This window comes from Sitodiplosis mosellana, unplaced genomic scaffold, assembly GCF_009176505.1.
Source record: "Sitodiplosis mosellana isolate CC-2019 unplaced genomic scaffold, AAFC_SMos_1.0 Smas_scaffold_3210, whole genome shotgun sequence".
Lineage (NCBI taxonomy): Eukaryota > Metazoa > Arthropoda > Insecta > Diptera > Cecidomyiidae > Sitodiplosis > Sitodiplosis mosellana.
The window spans coordinates 34933-52824 of record NW_022598452.1 but is presented as its reverse complement, the minus strand read 5'-3'; the positions used below and the strand labels follow the sequence as shown (position 1 = coordinate 52824).

At 36.4% G+C, this 17892-nt stretch overlaps 1 protein-coding gene across 9 annotated transcripts in view; it reads left to right on the top strand.

The window, feature by feature from the left end:
* LOC129571729 (serine/arginine repetitive matrix protein 1) overlaps positions 1-17892 on the top strand; it is a 41350-nt gene that overhangs the window by 5252 nt on the left and 18206 nt on the right. For 5 of the 9 annotated variants that reach the window (XM_055451570.1, XM_055451571.1, XM_055451569.1 and 2 more), the window contains exons 4-5: positions 4689-4883; positions 15996-16520. In XM_055451570.1, the coding sequence (XP_055307545.1) occupies positions 4689-4883; positions 15996-16520 (720 nt within the window). Of the gene's footprint in view, positions 1-4688; positions 4884-12026; positions 12165-15995; positions 16521-17892 lie in introns of all 9 variants that reach the window. The other 4 variants (XM_055451564.1, XM_055451567.1, XM_055451565.1 and 1 more) reach the window with 1 other exon arrangement.

Here is a 17892-nt window from a genome sequence, read left to right as displayed (position 1 = left end):
CAATGAGAAAAATATCCACAATATTCACAAATATTCACATTACTCAAGCCTTGAATGAAACCCCTAGTTTGGATGTGTCTTTGTTCGTTTGTCCGTACTTTTTTCGACCCCCATGGATTCCGGTGCGCATATGACTAAGTTGTAGCTGCTGTCGGGCCACATCGAAACCCGTCCTCAAATTGACATTTGCTTTACAGGAGGGCTTGCCATGGCTTCACTAACCTGCATGTATACGATTTTTTTGAGTATCTATTTCGCACACTAGATCAACTCAGACGCCCATCGGGTAGGGTCAGCTCGTAATTATTTGAGAAGACCTTCAAAAAGTTCCATACACACATGCCAACACTTATGTGATATAAAAAAAAGTCGATTTTTATGAAAAATCGACTCCCTTAAATTTCACACCAAACGCGATTACTAAAAAATCCACTCAACCGATTTTAACCAAAAACTGAGAGTTTGTAGCCGGCCACCATACCCACAAAATGGCATATACCATATATCCAGGATAGGCATCTTGTTTTAGTGTGCACTGAGCGAAATGAGGTTGTCAAAAATTCTGACTCAGAATCACCAACATGAAGTTGTAAACGAGCGAATTCCAACTAGGGTTGGACATTTCGCTAAATTTTCTCCACATATCACAGTTATGACTGAGTGTCCAACTCTGGTTGGAATTCGCTCGTTCACAACTTCATGTTGGTGATTCTGACAAACTTATTTCTCTCTGTGCGTAATTGTGAATAGCTCAACATGAAAAACAAGATGCCTTAAAGATGCGTAAGGTTAACTTTTCTACACTCCCAAACATATAATTTCCAATTAAATCCTATTCTCCATGCATTGAAAATGGGAAAGAATCGTATTTTAATCAGACCTTAATATCAGAGCGATTTCAATACTCTGTTTTCTATACATTGTGACACAGTAAAAATTTTACCGTGTTTTTGGCGTACAGCGTATAGTGTACCACGCACCTACCCTACGACCCCAAAATAACGCTAGATTTTTTGATTTTCGGCGTTCAAAAATCTAAAAAAAAAGATTTTTAATGGATCAAAAAATTCGGGGCGATCGCAATACTTTTCTTACACGACATGGTCGTGTGGAAAAGTAATATGAATTTTATCAATAGATATAAATATAAAGTTTTCGTGATTAATCTCTATATTAATCACAGCCAGCGACTGCAGTGCTTAAAGCCGAACTCACCTATATATCTATGGGTGAGATTGAGAGTAGTGTATGTTTGATTGACTTTGTTACGAAAGAGAAGAGCAAGTTTCTGTCGACTTAAAAATGGTTAAAAGCGAGTATGTTCGTTTTTAGCGGGTCCTCGCGGTTTTTCACGGTTTCCGTGGAACTGATAAGAGATAACAACTTGGTGTCTTCGGCAAAGTTGTAGCACTCGAGGTCTTCTATAACATCGCTGAAGACAGTTATCTCTTATCTCTTATCAGTTCCGCGAAAAGCGCGAAAAATAATAAGAAAAAAAAAGTTCTATATAAAATTTGCTTTTTTATGTGCGCGATTTGCGCGCAACTGATAAGAGATAAGAGATAACTGTCTTCAGCTCAGTTATAGAAGACCTCAAGTACTACAACTTTGCCGAAGACACCATGTTGTTATCTTTTATCAGTTGCGTGAAAACCATGAAGACCGCGGAGGCTAGACGGTACTACAACATACTCTACTTTAACGCCAACGGAATCATCAGAAAACATTACTCGCCTTTTCAAAAATATAAATCGAAGAAAAAACATACTCCACTCTCAATCTCACCCATAGATATACGTAATCCGAACTTTTTTCCCAAGCATCTGGTATGAATGAAGTGTCGCTAGAAAGACCCTAGCTGATAGACCCAGAAAATGCATTCAAACTTGGTAATCGACCAACCGTCTCCACAGAAAAAGCCACTTGAAAATTGAAAGCAATTCTCAGTTTTTCCTATTTAAGGGATATTGAACATATTTTTCTGGATGTACTCGTCGAAACGTTCCCAACAAGCCCAAGAACGTCGAAATCAGACCATCCGTTCATGAGTTATAGAGATTTGAACATTTTCTTTGGCGTCTCCATCAATTTTTTTGAGTAATTGGGCGATCGAAAAACCGCTTTAAAATGGAAAAACTCTACAACTGTTTTCTACAACTTTTAGACTCTTCTACAACTATTTTCTGGCCACTACAATAATCCTAGGGGCTTCTACAATTATTTTAGGGCCACTACAATTTTTGGGCTACTACAATTACTAAAACAGTTTGGACCAGTTTTGGAGCAGTTTTTCTCCCGTATAAAAGTTAAAACACTGCTGTAGTCAATAACCCCCATTATTTTCGAAAATAAATAGGAGATTTCTAACGTAAAAGTATCGAATTACGCAAATTTAAGGTACCTCCCCTACAAAATGACCGTTTTTCAAACCAATTTCTATATAAAACTTTGAATTGAGCCAAAAATGGTAAGCAAATTGGTATATTTTTATTGGTTTCGCTAAAAAATAAAAGCCACTACGAATGCAGAATAGGGCATTTTTGAAGCAAAAAAAAAGTGTTTGTATTGCGGGTTGAAAACATCCTCTGAGGGCCATTTTTCGAACTTTTAGACCAATCAGACAGGATTTAGATAAGTCTCAATCGATTCCCCGTCCAAAATTACGTGGAAATAGAATCATGACAGCCCATTATAGGTGGGTTTTCTATGCCACAAATGTGATTTTGTAAGAAGATTTCGACCATACGTTTGTTCTATGAAGAAAAATCGGTTTCAGACCAAATTTATAGGTAAACCGATAAGCAATAGGCCATATTTTAATGGAATTTGGCGAATAAATAGCAGTTTTCTCGGACAAAAACATCGTAGAAGACCATGTTCGACCATTTTACCCACAAAAAGGCCGGAAAATAAGATATGATTCACTTTCCGAGGCCAATTAAACGAATATAATGGGGGTTACACACGAAATTTTATTCATCTATCTAAAGCGGCGCGACATGAACTATCTTTTAAAGCAATAAAATCGACAAAAAAATGATACGTCAATTTGACTTTTCACTTCTTTGATGCTTCACTTTTTACCTATTTTTCGGGGCCCCAACAGGGTCAAAGAGGGTAGATTACTTCGCGATTTTGTAGCCCCATCAATTCACTTTCCAACGGTACCATAGGTTTGGCAATGTGTCAACTACTTCTTAGTTAGATTTCAGTTGGCGCAAACCCTTTTTTTCGATTTTTTAAATTTTTCGCAAAATTTACACTGGGTGAACTCAAAAAAGTGAGCCGATTACAGCCCTAAGATTTTGGTTTTCTCATTTTCTATAGAAAACAAGACTCCAAGCCAAATTTCAGCCAATTCGGCGACCTCACAATACAACTCTTCTCTGATTTCGTGTGGAATTGCCGACTAAATTCTAAGTCTATAAGTCGATTTTTGTTTAACCCATTCAGTACTAATTGGTGTAGATGAATATTCAAATCTTGGAAAATTTGCCAAAATGACTTCGGGCAGGGCGATTTCAATTGTAGATTTTATGTAGTTTAATGTAGTGTTTTTACTTTTTTTATGTAGGAATAATTTTTTTGAGTAATCGGCTATCGAAAAACTGCAATAAAATGGGGATACTCAAATCTTGGTCAAAAAACGTATTTTCCACAAATCGAATTTTTTTTTTGAATGAAGAATGTTTTCGTTGTAGAATTCAAATCAATTGTCGGTTTTCAAATATGTCTGCCCGTTCGTTCGATATCGGGACGAGTCTTGAAAATTGGTCCAAAATCGGTAATACTCAAATCTTGGCCACAAATTGAAATTTCCACAAACTGAATCTTCCTCTTTTGTTGCTAGGTTCCATAAAATTGTAGAAAAGTAAAGTAAAAACACTATATTAAACTACATAAAATCTACAATTGAAATCGCCCTACCCGAAGTCATTTCGGCAAATTTTTCAAGATTTGAATATTCATCTATTGGTGTGATTTCGTGGTATTTCACAATATGTCGAAATCACCTACGGTTATTTACAGCTCTATCACACCAATTAGTACTGAATTTTGCCGCACGAAATCCACGTCGCCTCACAATTTTACACTTCGTATTCTGTATACATTATATTTAGTCTTGCAGGAAAATGACTCCAAGAGTCTGAAAAACCTGATCTTTTCGTGTTTATACAATTTGGGTACAACAGAAGATAGTTGGATCTTACACAAATATTGCCTCTGGACTAGCTAAAGAATGCTGACTATGAACAAACGAGACGATGTCTGTAGGAGGATATTCTCTTGGTTTTGATTGTTAATAAGGGTTTTACATAATATTTTGTCCATATTCTCTTTAAAAAATCTATTTCATTAGTATTTAGTGAAACATTCAAAATAAAAATTGCAGAGTTGAACCATTAGGCCTCTTCTAGCGAGTTCGGAAGGGCGCCCTTGCACTTATTCATCCGTAAATCATGGCGTATCGAAACGTGAAAAGTTTTTATAAATAAATTCACTTCAGCCGTGCAAGAATATTGTGTGCAAAATCGGATTTTTATGTGGTGTGGAAAACTATTTAGTTTTACGTCCATTATTTTCCGCGTGTACAAACTCCATAAAAGTTATTTCATTCAGAATGTATGAATGTAATTTATTATTATTCATTCGCCTACATATATTCAATTTTGCCCAAAAAACCACAGGGATCATTGAATCGTAACCGATGCAGCCGAAGTAGGTCACGTACCAGGAAATCACCTCCGATGTCACCCCTGTCTAAACGTACACAAAGTGATTTAAGAAGACGATCACCACAATCACCCAATCAGAGGAATATCAGGAGAACTCCGGAAAGTAAACGTGCATCAAATGAAATTCGCCGTAGATCTCCAGTTGCAGTAAGAATAATTTACATTATTTTCCATATATAGACAGTACAGCTAGTTGAAAAAAAATTATTGTTTGTAGTTTTATACGCGGAATGATTTCAAAAAAAAAGTATGAGCTACAGCTGTGGCTCAATCGACCGACTCACATTTAACTTTGAAATGCAACTGTATCCAGACGTATATAGGCGTTGGATTTTAATTTCAAGAAATCTAATCTATGGAATTTCAACTGTTAAAGCGATCAACTTTTTTGTAACATCTGAATGTTTTTAAAAAAACTGCACTCACATATGCATTTTTCAACTTTTTTCATTTTCCGTGTTTGCTTTTCGAAAGTGTATTGACGGAAAAATGCAAATTTTAACCTTAAACCTGTGCATTGGGCACACAGTGCCCAAGGCCTTATTACAATGCTTATATATTTATATAAATATATAATATGAATAAAACAAGTATGTTTCGATTCGTTGAATATTTGGCTACACAAAAAGCGCTAACGTATAATGCAACGTTATTTGTTTGTAAAATGAAATGCACCTGAAAAAAAAATTCAGTAAAAGTGCTTAACAACAACCGTGTCCCGATTTGTATGGGAGTTGGGCCATATGGTGCCGATCAGAGAATCATTTCAGCATAGATATTCAATTTTCTGATGAGATCTCAGTAACTGAATGCAGTGACTGCGAACGTCGCTGTGAGTAAACGAGAGCTCTACATTCAAGCGCGGACATGCATATACATTGGTTTACACACAATCGGAGTGAGTGTGCGTGCGAAAGGAGAGAAGAGAGGAGAGACGAACGAAATATGTCGCATTGAACGATGAGAGTGAACGTCTCTTGATACAGTGTCAGTGTGGCAAACACTTACTCTTTGTTTCTTGGAATTGTTGTTCCTTCTTCTTTTTCTTCTAACAAATTGGTCGGCAGCACAAACTCAAGTAAAAAAAATAAAATTCTATAACTAAACACAACAACAAAATAATCAAATATTGTTTTGGTTATTTTTTGAATGTGATTTTTTTTGCTTGTGTTTGCGCTGCCAACCAATTTATTAGAAGAAAAAGAAGAAGGAACAACAATTCCAGTATTCGCCACACTGACACTGTGTCAAGTGGACATCGCTCGATGCAACACATTTCGTTCGTCTCTCCTCTCTTCTCTTCTTTCGCAGGCACATTCACTCCGATTACGAGTAAACCAATGTATATGAACGTCCGCGCTTGAATGTAAATTGTAGAGCGCTTGTTCACTCACAGCGACGTTCGCATTCACTGCATTCAGTTACTGAGATCTCATCAGAAAATTGAATATCGTTGCTGAAATGATTCTCTGGTGCCGATGGATAGGGGGCAGCGAGTGTAACAATAATATATGGGGTTTGCGGTCCTAAGTTGTGGGCTGGGGGTTTTATGGGGGTATAAAGTTAGTACTGGATTCGAGGCAATTTTCGCTAAACATGCACTTTTAATGAATAAAGAGTCATTTTAGAAGGAAACTATGTATGGACGAAATATTTATGCTGATGTCAAGAACCGATTGTCACTTTGGTTGGGGCTGCCCTTCAAGTCTGGGGTGCATAGGAGATAAAAAATTGAAAAAACCGTTAAATACCCTAATATGGGGGTGAAATTCAATTTACTCCCCAAAACCAATAACATATTTGGATTGCCCGCCAAAAGATGGCTATATGTCTCAAAAACAAAAACCTGATCCGATCACTCCAAAGACTGTAAATCGCTCTTCAAAGATAGGCCCAGGGGCAGCCCCAACCAAAGTGACAATCGATTCTTGACATCAGCATAAATACTTCGTCTATACATAGTTCCCTTCTAAAATGACTCTTTATTCATTGAATAGCATGTTTAGCGAAAATCGGCGTGAATTAAAAAAATACGGAGTAAACGATATATTTAGGAGCGTGACAGTTCGAAAATGGTTTCCGATCAAAAATCGGTCGGTTTAAGTGCGATTGTATTGTCTTATAGTCTATAGCGGTTGCTTTTTTCTCACTTGCCAATTGGCGTAGAAGAACGACAGAGACAACGCACGCCGTTCGAGTAGGAACCTACCTCATAACGTATAAAAAGACTCGCTTCACTCGGCCTCGGTGGTTAGGTCGCTTCGCGACGAACACAGCGAAACATGAATGTGAATTTTTTTTGACTGATGAAACTAAATTTGATAAATGTGAATATCAATTGATTTGAATATCGTCGCGAAGTGACCTAGTATAATTAATGCCAACACAGGTTGAAATAATAAATATAGCAAGGAAATGAAGAGAATATATGGATCAGAATATACGTTTCAAATAATTGGTTCATGCACATTTGATTATACGTACACTGAGGAAAGATTTTCTGAAAAAATCACAGATGGTGTTTGGAAATGGCTAGTTTCCAATCTTTTTTATATGGAGATTATAAATTGTCAAACTTTTTCTGCAATACGATATTTCCAAAAAATTTGAACTATTTACAATTTCCATATAAAAAAGATTGGAAACTAGCCATTTCCAAACGCCATCTGTGATTTTTTCAGAAAATCTTTTATCAGTGTAGGTATACAAATATTTGGATTAGGTTTCAATAGTGTTCAATCAATTTACTTTTTGGAAAAAGTATATTGACTCCATTTCATTAGAAAAACAATCTTTTGAAAATTGTCTACATATGTAGGAACAATTGTTAACGCAAATACATCCATTACCAAGCGTATGTAACGGTTGAATTTGGGCCCGAAATTGGGTGTAGTTTCAGTCATTTTTAACGTCACAATGGAAGTAGAAATAAACAGTAAAAACAAATCAATTAGAATGATATAAAAACGATTATGAATCAATATTCAATATGCTAATAAATAGTGATAGTGATACTCACCTACAGGAATTATCCTGTACTCTACCTACATCTATATAGACTATAGAATATAGATAGCCATCGATATCTGGTATCGATGATGTCTGGGAGACTAAGACCTCAACCAACTCCAAATAACATACTGTTACATAAATTCTTTTGAAAAATAAAACAAAAATTGCGGCTCTATTGATATTAATGAATGTTGATGTTGGCATGTCGAATCCATGTTGGATACACGAGGTGTTGACGTGTGAACGCATCATGCAGCCGATGTCCAAAGAGTTCGCAATGCCCTGAAATAAAGAGAAAAAAAACACACACATATTACTATTGCATCAATTTCAATTCAATGAATAACATACCTCTGTACAAGATACATTTTGCAGCCGAAATGTCACGTTGCCAAACTGTCTTCAGTACTGGAGAGTCGTCAACGGGGTCTTCGGGCACAAATTCATCTGTGTACTCGATGATACCGAGTTCAGCGTCGTGAATGATTACACCTCTGCGCTCTTCAACATTGTCATCCATACCGTTTGCCGCGTTTTGTTGCCAGTTTTTACGGTAGCAAATCACCTTAGACACAAAACCACGGGGTTGATTTGGATTCTGCACTGCTGCTTGTCGCATCGCTCGTCGCTCTGATCGTAACTTCCGCTTGCTCTTTGCCACCACAATTTTCTCTGGTAGCTTCATTCCATCCGGCCAATCATCTTGATCGGGCATACACCATTCACACACCTTGACACGATCGTTCAATGTACTCAATGGAAACGGTTCGAAACATTTGGCACACAATCGTGATGATCTAGCTTCGTTCACAAATCGTATAACATTGCCTTCCATTTCCTTGAAACTCTTCTCCAATTTCCGCACGCCCGGGCATCGAACATGTTTCTTGATCTTAATTGGTGAGTTTGCAGGTGGTTGGGAAGCTCCAATGTTAATGATGCATCGTTTGCGATTTGTCTGTTGAGCAACAACAAAAACATTCAATTTTTTCCAAAGAAACAAAAATTCAATCGTAAATTCTTACCAGCATTGCGGCCACCTTGTCACTGATCCGATTGGATGTAATGATCAAAACTTAAACGTGTGTACTTTTTGGTTGTGTACACTGCAATGGCTTTCTTCATGATGGTCAATCGATGCCGTATGTAGTCACGCCAATTGCTTCCTTTTGGTGATGGCATTCGGTCATATCGCGCTCGGTAGTTTCGATCACTCTCTTCGAACTGCCCAAAGGCACGAGTCCATCGCTCTTTCTTTTTCTTACGCACTCCTTCTCCGGTCCCATAATGACACTTCTTGCTGTTGATTGTGAAGTTCATCTGTGAGATAGAAACCAAAATCGAACAATAAAAATTAAACAATGAAATGGATTCACATGACACAATCACAATAGAATGCATTCAATCGCTAACATACCTCTTTGCCATTATGAATTCGCTCTTTGTCATTATTAATCCGTTGCCTAACGGTTGCATTCCACGTCTTCATGCCCCAATCGATGCCCAATTCATAGACATAGAAGCCATCAGAGTACCGTTTACGCACCAAACCATCTTCCACTAACTTGTCGACTACGGTTTTCTTCACTGAGTACAGAATTGATGCCGATACACCATCGCTGAGAATATGTTCGAATTTTTTGTTTGCTTTCAACACTCGATTGATTTTCTCCATGTTGAAAATCATATTGAAATAATTCGCTTGATTTGATTTTGACGTGACGTCGCTTCCAGAGTGTTGCCGACCATATTCATCACGCGGAATGGTACCGGTTTCGCACATCATACGATACAAAACATCAGCGTCTATTCTCACTGCCTTTTGCATGTGATGACCACCAAATTCTTGATGTTTGGCAATGCAATGACTTGCACGATGTTGTCGTGGTGTTGTTCAACCCAGTTGAGGTGCGTTTCGATTTCTGATTGCATGATCAACCACATTGGCAATGATGCAAACCATGTATCTTCGTCTTTTGTGAATTTGGCGATATCATCGTCAGCCGGTCCGCGAATGTCTCGAACATAAAGCAGCAATCGATCTCGTTTGGCCAAGCGATCCACATAACCTCTTGTTGCGTCATATCATTTCATTGCCCATGACACTGCATTTGCCACATCTCGTTCATCGTATGTGTCCGGTAGGCCACGAATCCAGTTAGTGTAGTTCTGTCTGAATGCCTTCAATCTCAAGAAATACCGCAATCGTTTCTGTGCATGTGTATCCAAATTCGTCTTCACATTACGGCCATATTGTTGGAACAAATATTTCATCAAGTTGCCGAAGTAATCAATGTTTGGCCATGCGGAGCGATTCTCTGTGTCCACATTCTCAAAGCAATGCCGGAAACATGGATCCATAATGGAATTGTCTTCCTTGTAGCGCCGCAACACAGCATAGAAGCAATTTTCGATGATGTGCATTCCATCACCATCGTCGAAATATTCCCAATTGCCGGTGATGACGGCCTGTTCAGTGGCAGTGGTTTATGCTGGTATTTGTGATCCATGGAAGAACACGATCACGATACACCGGTCGAACAATACTAGCGGCGGCCAACTTGATGGCAAAGTATGCTTGCTCCTCCTTTTGCTTGCCATCTTCAACTTTCCGTGGTTTCGGCCTATTGCCACGAATGGCATGTGCCCCTATCCTTTTTCTGCCCATCATTGAACCCTGAAAAAATAGAATGAAAACACAAAAATTACTTTAGAACGCACTAGAAATGATTTTTTGTTGCTTCTAAATTACTTAATTTGAACGAAAAACGAAAAAAACAATCACTGTAAATCGAACAGTATTCACAACAAATGCCTTGCCTTTCCAAATGCTCAGATCAATGTGAATGTGCAACCGGCATCAGTTTGACACATCAATGCTGCATTTGGTTGTGACACAAACACCGCATACCGTGATAAAATATCGAAACGCTCACGATATTTCGACAGCAGATTTCTTCCACAGGCTACGGATCAAAACTGTAAACAGAAAAAAACACACAACAATCGATGGTTTGTTGATTTCGAAAATCACATGCACACGGTGGTATTGTTTGGTTCGATCACTCGTTCGATGTCACAACGATAACAATTCAAATGACCTACTCTTTTTCCCTTTTGCTGGCTGTTCAATATGAATTCAGTCGAACGAAGCAAAGTTTAATATTTCATGACATGGTGAAATTGTGAACGGCGGTTTGTTTACAATAACAAACTTCAAAATGAACCAACACTTATAGCGGGAATTTGCACGACATTAGTTTTGCCTGTCATCTCTGGACAATTTAAAACGTAATCGTTGAAAATCAGAAGAAATGAATTTGAAAATATACTCTCACCATTTAGTTCATTCTCTTTGAATCAATACATGAACAAAAACATGAACAATTTAAATCATAGAATTTTATGCTATTTTTGTGTGAACACTATTAATTGATACAGAATCCTTTTCTCTTTAATTTAAAATCTAACATTTTCTCGTTTCCAATATTCGTACAGTTGGTTTACACCGAAATTTCAGTCGATTTTGACGGAAAAAAAGTCTAAAAACGTTACATCTTTTAACGTTAAAAATGACTAAATTGCGTTACATGAATGTTTCTTGAATATATATATCATTGAGCATCTCGCACATTCGTACACAATACATAGGAACATTAATTACAGGGAAAAGAGCATTCGCGTGCGATATTTAAGATAACTCCTTAGTTTTTATGATTAGCACGATGGATTACACCAGTTATATAAATTGATGAATTCGTTGTGTTTGGCCGTAGTTGAAACCCGTTTTTATCAAATGTATTGGGATACAATTCAAGAATAATAGCCTTGTATTATTGGCAGTATTCGCATGACTTTTCGTTATAGCGATAAGTGTCCCGTGTGGAAATAAAAAGACTAACAGTCACTCAGTTGTATGTAGCTGTATGCAGTGGTACACAACTGAAACTGGCTAAGGTGATTGAAAGATTTTTGAACTTTATGGGGAAATTTCTGTATTTTTGGGGAGGTTTTTGTTTTTTCTTTATTCCTTCAGCCAGTTTCGGGACATTTTGACTGGAAAATGAGTAAAAGTTGAACTAACGACGACTACAGTTATCTTCAATTTTAGTCAGTTGATAGCCGGCCAAAATGTCTTGAATTAATCGACTGGATACTCAGTCAAAAAATTTCCACACGGGATAAGAGTTGAAACAACAAGCAGAACATTCCACAATTTTTTACTATGATTGAATAAATGTCCGGAAGTTTGAGCTAATATTTGTTTCTTGGATACAGCGATCACCTGAAATTAGAAGACGGCCGCGCTCTCCGCCCGAGCCGCCATCAATATCGTATAATCGAGTAACTAGTTCAAATGAACGTTCCCAAAAAAGAATTTTGCCACGATCTAAGCGGCCGCCATCTCCACCAGCTGTAAGTTGAAATTTTAAAATTAAACTGGAATCTTTCCATTCGAACTAGAAGTCATGTTTTAAATACAAACGTTGCTTGATATTGACACAGTACAATATATCCTGGGTTTCATATCAACATATGAACGCATTAAGAATAAAAACAACGTTCAAAACGCCACTCAGGACACGTATCAAAGCACCACTCAGGACCAGTCGCATAACAAAGCGAAACAAAATGTTGATGTTACATGAATGCGCAACACTGCAATACGTTCATTGCATGTGAAGCGTCTGAGTGCTTAAATATGGTGTTCTGTATTCATCTAACAGCAAATTTTGTTCGTTTCGACTCAAAAATGTACTTCAGTTGCGCTTCAATGCGTAAGCGTATCATACGTCATTTTTATTCTGGCGCATTCATATACTCTTTCATACTATTGGGTGCTAAACTTATTTTAAAGAATTTTTTTTTTCAAAATACGTAAATAATGCATATCAAATTCTTTTGACAATTCAAGTCTAGTTACTTCTTCACAAGCAGGAAAAAAATCGTCAAATAAGTTAACCTTCAACCCGTACATTGGGCACTGTGTGCCCAAAGCCAACTTCGAATGCTTGAATAGTATAATCGGAACTTAAGTTAACTCACACAAAAGTCAAAATATCCAGAAAAGTAAAGCGAATTGAAAAATTAATTATTTACTTAACTTTTTCATGAACATTTTACATGCTATTCGGCATGTTCTGGGATGCAAACAAAACTAAAAGAGAGAATTTTTCTCAAGCGTCCATAATTAGAAAAAATTGAAAAAGGGCACTGTTCAAAATATTGATCATCTTTCATCTCAATGCAGAGCTTCTGAAGCAGGGTCCGAGGGGTCAAATTACCCCCTCTGAATTAATTTTGGCACATCACCCCTATGTGGAAAATTTTACCCATACTCTGATTTAAAATTCAAAAGTGAGGACTTTTTTTGGTCCTCACGTTTTCTGTGATGCGGGTTTACACTAGATAGAATCGATTTTGAAAAGTGATGACCTTTTTTTGCTCTTCACTTTTGGAATTACCCATACTCGAAGAAACCCCCCAAATAAAACTTTGCAATTTGGAATTACCCCCCTCTGGACGACCAACCTTCAGAAGCTCTGTCTCAATAGATGATTGCAATTGGAATAAATACTTGCAATTTCAACTAGGATCAACATTCAACACACAATCGTCTATGTTATTCAAATAACAGAATTTTCATTTGTGCGGCCATCACAGCGCGTAAACCAATTGATTATTCTTGATTAATAACACAATTCGACAATAAAAGTTGAATTCTTGGTTTTTGTTTGTTCATATTTCAGTCGTTTCAGGTCATTACTTCGACTTGATGTTGACAAAAACTAATATTGTTTATTAATTCTACCTAAAATTTTACGGTAAACATTTTTGAAGCGTCAATCAAAAAACCGTCAAAAATAGTCCTATTCCTCACGAGAAAACCGGCCATTTTAATACATGTTTGATATAACATCTTAAGTTCAGATAACCAGGTATGATGGATGAGATATTATCTTTTATCTTTTATCTTATCTTTATCTATTCTCCATATTTTTCCAATTATCTATTGCCAAATTTAAGATAAATGAAGCCTTCAATAAGTAAAACGGGGTTTTTTGAACAATTGTTATTTGAATTTTATCAAATCCTTTTACCGAAATTATAAAATTTTGTATTTTTTGTTTGTTATTTTGTTCTCAATCGATTGTTCGGCCCGTTACTCATCAGAACAAACAGATTCTTTTTTTTTCAGGGGGATTGAAGATTGACAGTCGATCTGCACAAAGATAGAAATGTCATGTCATATGGAGACACCATTTTTATATTTGCTTGGAGCGACTGGAGCGGTCATACATTTCTCATTCATTTTTTTTCTAAAATAATATTATTATAACAAATTAAATATTGTTCAAGTGTATCTTATTTTCATTATCTTTGTTTGGCACAATTATAAAATCATAAAAACATAGTTTCATGAGACATAACATGCGTGTTCTTGGAGCGGCCATCGAAATTGATTACAATAGTAGCCAACATTGATTACATCAATAACCAATATTACAGTGTAATAATTTCAACAATCAATTACATTTTTACTCTACGTTTTTGCAAACATGAAGTTTAAAAAGGCTAAATAACACTTTCGTATTAAAAAAATTAAAGAGATAAATCAAACATTGATTCCTCAGCAATAATTAATAGCGGCCGATCCAGTTGGAGCGACAACTCTACAAATTCACCATGGAGCGGCAACACTCCGAATTCACCATGGAGCGGCAACACTCCGAATTCACCATGGAGCGGCTAATATTGCTTTTCAAAAGAAAAACTATAATAAACGAATTTGAATTGTCTGAAATTAATTTAATCAATGAAAGTAAGAATATTACTTTTTTATACATTTTCATTAGTTGAATTTTTTTCTTTTGATATATAATACTAGCCGCTCCATGGTGAATTCAGAGTGTTGCCGCTCCATGGTGAATTTGTAGAGTTGCCGCTCCAACTGGATCGGCCACAGGTAATTGTTACTGAGGAATCAATATTTGATTTATCTCTTTGATGTTTTTAATACGAAAGTGTTATTTGGCTTTTTTCACTTCATCTTTGAAAGAACATCAAATAAAAATGTAATTGGGTGTTGAAATTATTACACTGTATTATTGGTTATTGATGTAATCAATGTTGGCTACTATTGTAATCAATTTCGATGGCCGCTCCAAGAACGCGCATGTTATGTCTCAAGAAACTATGTTTTTATTATATTCCTATTGTGCTAAACAAAGGTGGTGAAAATAATAGTGACACTTGAATCAAAATTTTTATTATGTTATAATCATATTTATTTAAAAAAAGTGAAAAAAAAAATGAAATGACTGATCCAGTTTTTTTGTGGCCGCTCCACCAGCATGATTGTTAGATGTGCAGCTGACCAACTGACAAGCAAACTGCAGCGCTAGTGTCTATGTGTCAAAATTTTCAATCCCCCTGTTTTTTTTTCTTTCTTTTTTTCTGTTTCCAATAATTTTTAATTTCGGCTTTGTGCTTCAAGTTTTATAGACCGTCTCCGATGAATCTGATTTGAGATGTGATATGACTTTTGTAATACTAAAAGATTTTGGACAACAATTTTCAAACAGTCATATCTTGCCCAAATGGCGGTCGGTTTGCATGTCCGAAATTTGCATGTCCTTTTCGAGTGCGTTCCAATGATGTATAGCATTTTTTCATCCCAAAGCCAGTTAAAAACTATGAAGCACACCTTGACATGCTAAAAGTGTGAACCAAATGTATTTTTCAATCGTACTTGAACTTTTGCTCAGCATTGTATATAAATGAATTTTATAATAAGAAGAAAAGGAAGATCCATCTTACTACAGTCCTTGGGAGAGAGGTTGACATGGTTGTAAAATATTACCAAAATTTTAGAGTCGACCGTTTTCATAATCCAAGTTAGAAACGCGCTGTTTGTGAATTGTTCATTAAATTTTTAATTCAGTAGGAAGTGCACATTAACTAAGTATTAAGTATTGCGGTTCTTACAATCAAGGTTCGTCGTCGTGGTTTTCCAACGACCTAAGTTTAGCACCCAATATATATTTATAAACAGAGATAAAGCAAATGAGTGTTATTAAGACAAATATCAGTTGTAAATGGGAAATGCGAACTTGAATTGGGCTTAACTACTATCAATTGCTGCTCATATGTAACTGATGTTCGGCTAATTGCTTTTATTTATATTAAACTTGACTAGATTTACTTCACTTTTGAAGAATGTATGATTTAATCTAAATTTAATAGGTTTCAAGATCGCCATCAAATAGCTCAGTCAGTTGTACGGATGATTCGTGTTCTGTGTGCTCGCCCAAATCAAAACGTTTACGTTCAAGGTCAGCATCGCGTACAAGACATGTACCGGGTCGATCAACCTCAAACTCTCACTTACGACATATGCCATTATCACCATCCCAAAATAGCGGTAAAATTAATGGTCGAAATGGTCCCAGTTTTTCATCGTCTTCATCATCGATGATTCTAGCTTCTGGTCATCACAGCAAACAACGGCCGCCTAGTCCAATGACACGTGATGAACGACGTACGCACGATGATAAATGGAAGATCGCTAATTCTGATAAATTGTTACGTGATCGTGTTGCTACCTCGCGTGGCCAAGCATTAGATGAATCGACACATGACCCTTCGCTTAGCAAACATTCTTTGTCTTCGCGTTTATCAAAAAACCATCGGACCACCTCTTTGGATTACGTACGATTGAAAAATCCTACAGAACTATCACTCTCGAAAAAGAAGTCTAAGGACAGTACGGTAAGCAAGAACAATTATCAATATCTTACTTATACATATACATATTGGCAAAGCACAAAATATTGGTTAAACATGATGAAACAAAACTTGGGTTTGAAATTCACATTGAACATTCAATATAATTCCATATAAAGTCACATAAGACGTGTTCGGAAAGTTTTGAGACTGAATTGAAGCGTTTATTGCGCACCATAAACAAACAGAAAAATGTCATCAAATGCATGTGTCGCGCTTAACGGCACCACTTGCTTACTTCTAGACAAAAATCGCACAGAAATTAGCACTTGCGATGTCGTAGAAGCTGGATTTGTGTACGTTTGTAATAAACCTTTTTGGACGACTAATTCTCGGACGAAGTATTTGAGCTAACAAAACGTTCAATGTTCAAATGTTGTTGATGATTGAATATTTTATTTCGTGTAATTGTTATCAAATAAAAAACTTCATCAAAGTCAATTCTCGTGCCGAAAGCGAACACAAAACTGCTGATATCAAATTCAAAAAATCTTTTTGGAGCGATTTTCTGTTGCCTATTTTGCATTCATTCAATTATACATCGCTTCGAAAAGATTTTTGAAATTGATATCAGCAGTTTTGTCATAGAATTCTGCAATATAATAACAATAAGTCAGTCCATATTCTTTCACATAATTGATTACACTGTGCAACATTTTGAAGAGAAAAAAAAGTTTAATTTTCCGCAATTTTAGTGGATTTTATGATATAAAAAAACTTTGTGAAGGGTTAATATCTTGAGAAATTTCCTTGATATCAACGCAAAATAATTTTTTATCAATTTAACCACAGTAGCGCTCGCATTAACGATCGAAAAATGGCTTTTTGTCGATTTTTTGCGATTTCTCATGTTTTTTCCAACTTAAAAAAATCGAATTTTGCCACATGTGTGCTATATGTCAAATTTTAGCTCTAATTCGGGGCTGAAATCCAGAGAATTTTGAGAAAAATGTGTGACCATTTTTTTGGTTTTCAGCCCATAAGACCATGCCAACTCAATTTTTTCTCAAGACCTTTCCAACGATACCCAAATGTTCGAAATCAGTTGACTGGGTTGGGCACAGCGGTCATTGGAAAGAAAGCCATTTTTTGGACTTTAGAAGGCCTACCAAAGCCAAGATGGCGACCAAACTGAAAAGTGCCAGAACAAAAAAGTCTTAGTTTTTTACAGAGATGGTTCATTGTTCACCACAAGTGTATGGAAATGTGTATTGGTATATACTAAAACGTACACCTTTGCGTTTAACGCGTTGAGCGCATGCGTCAGCTACTACTTTTGTGTCAGCGAACGCAAAGGTATATAAATGTATATTAGGGTGTTTTTGCCATCAAATAATCAAGAAATGGTAGTTCTGGA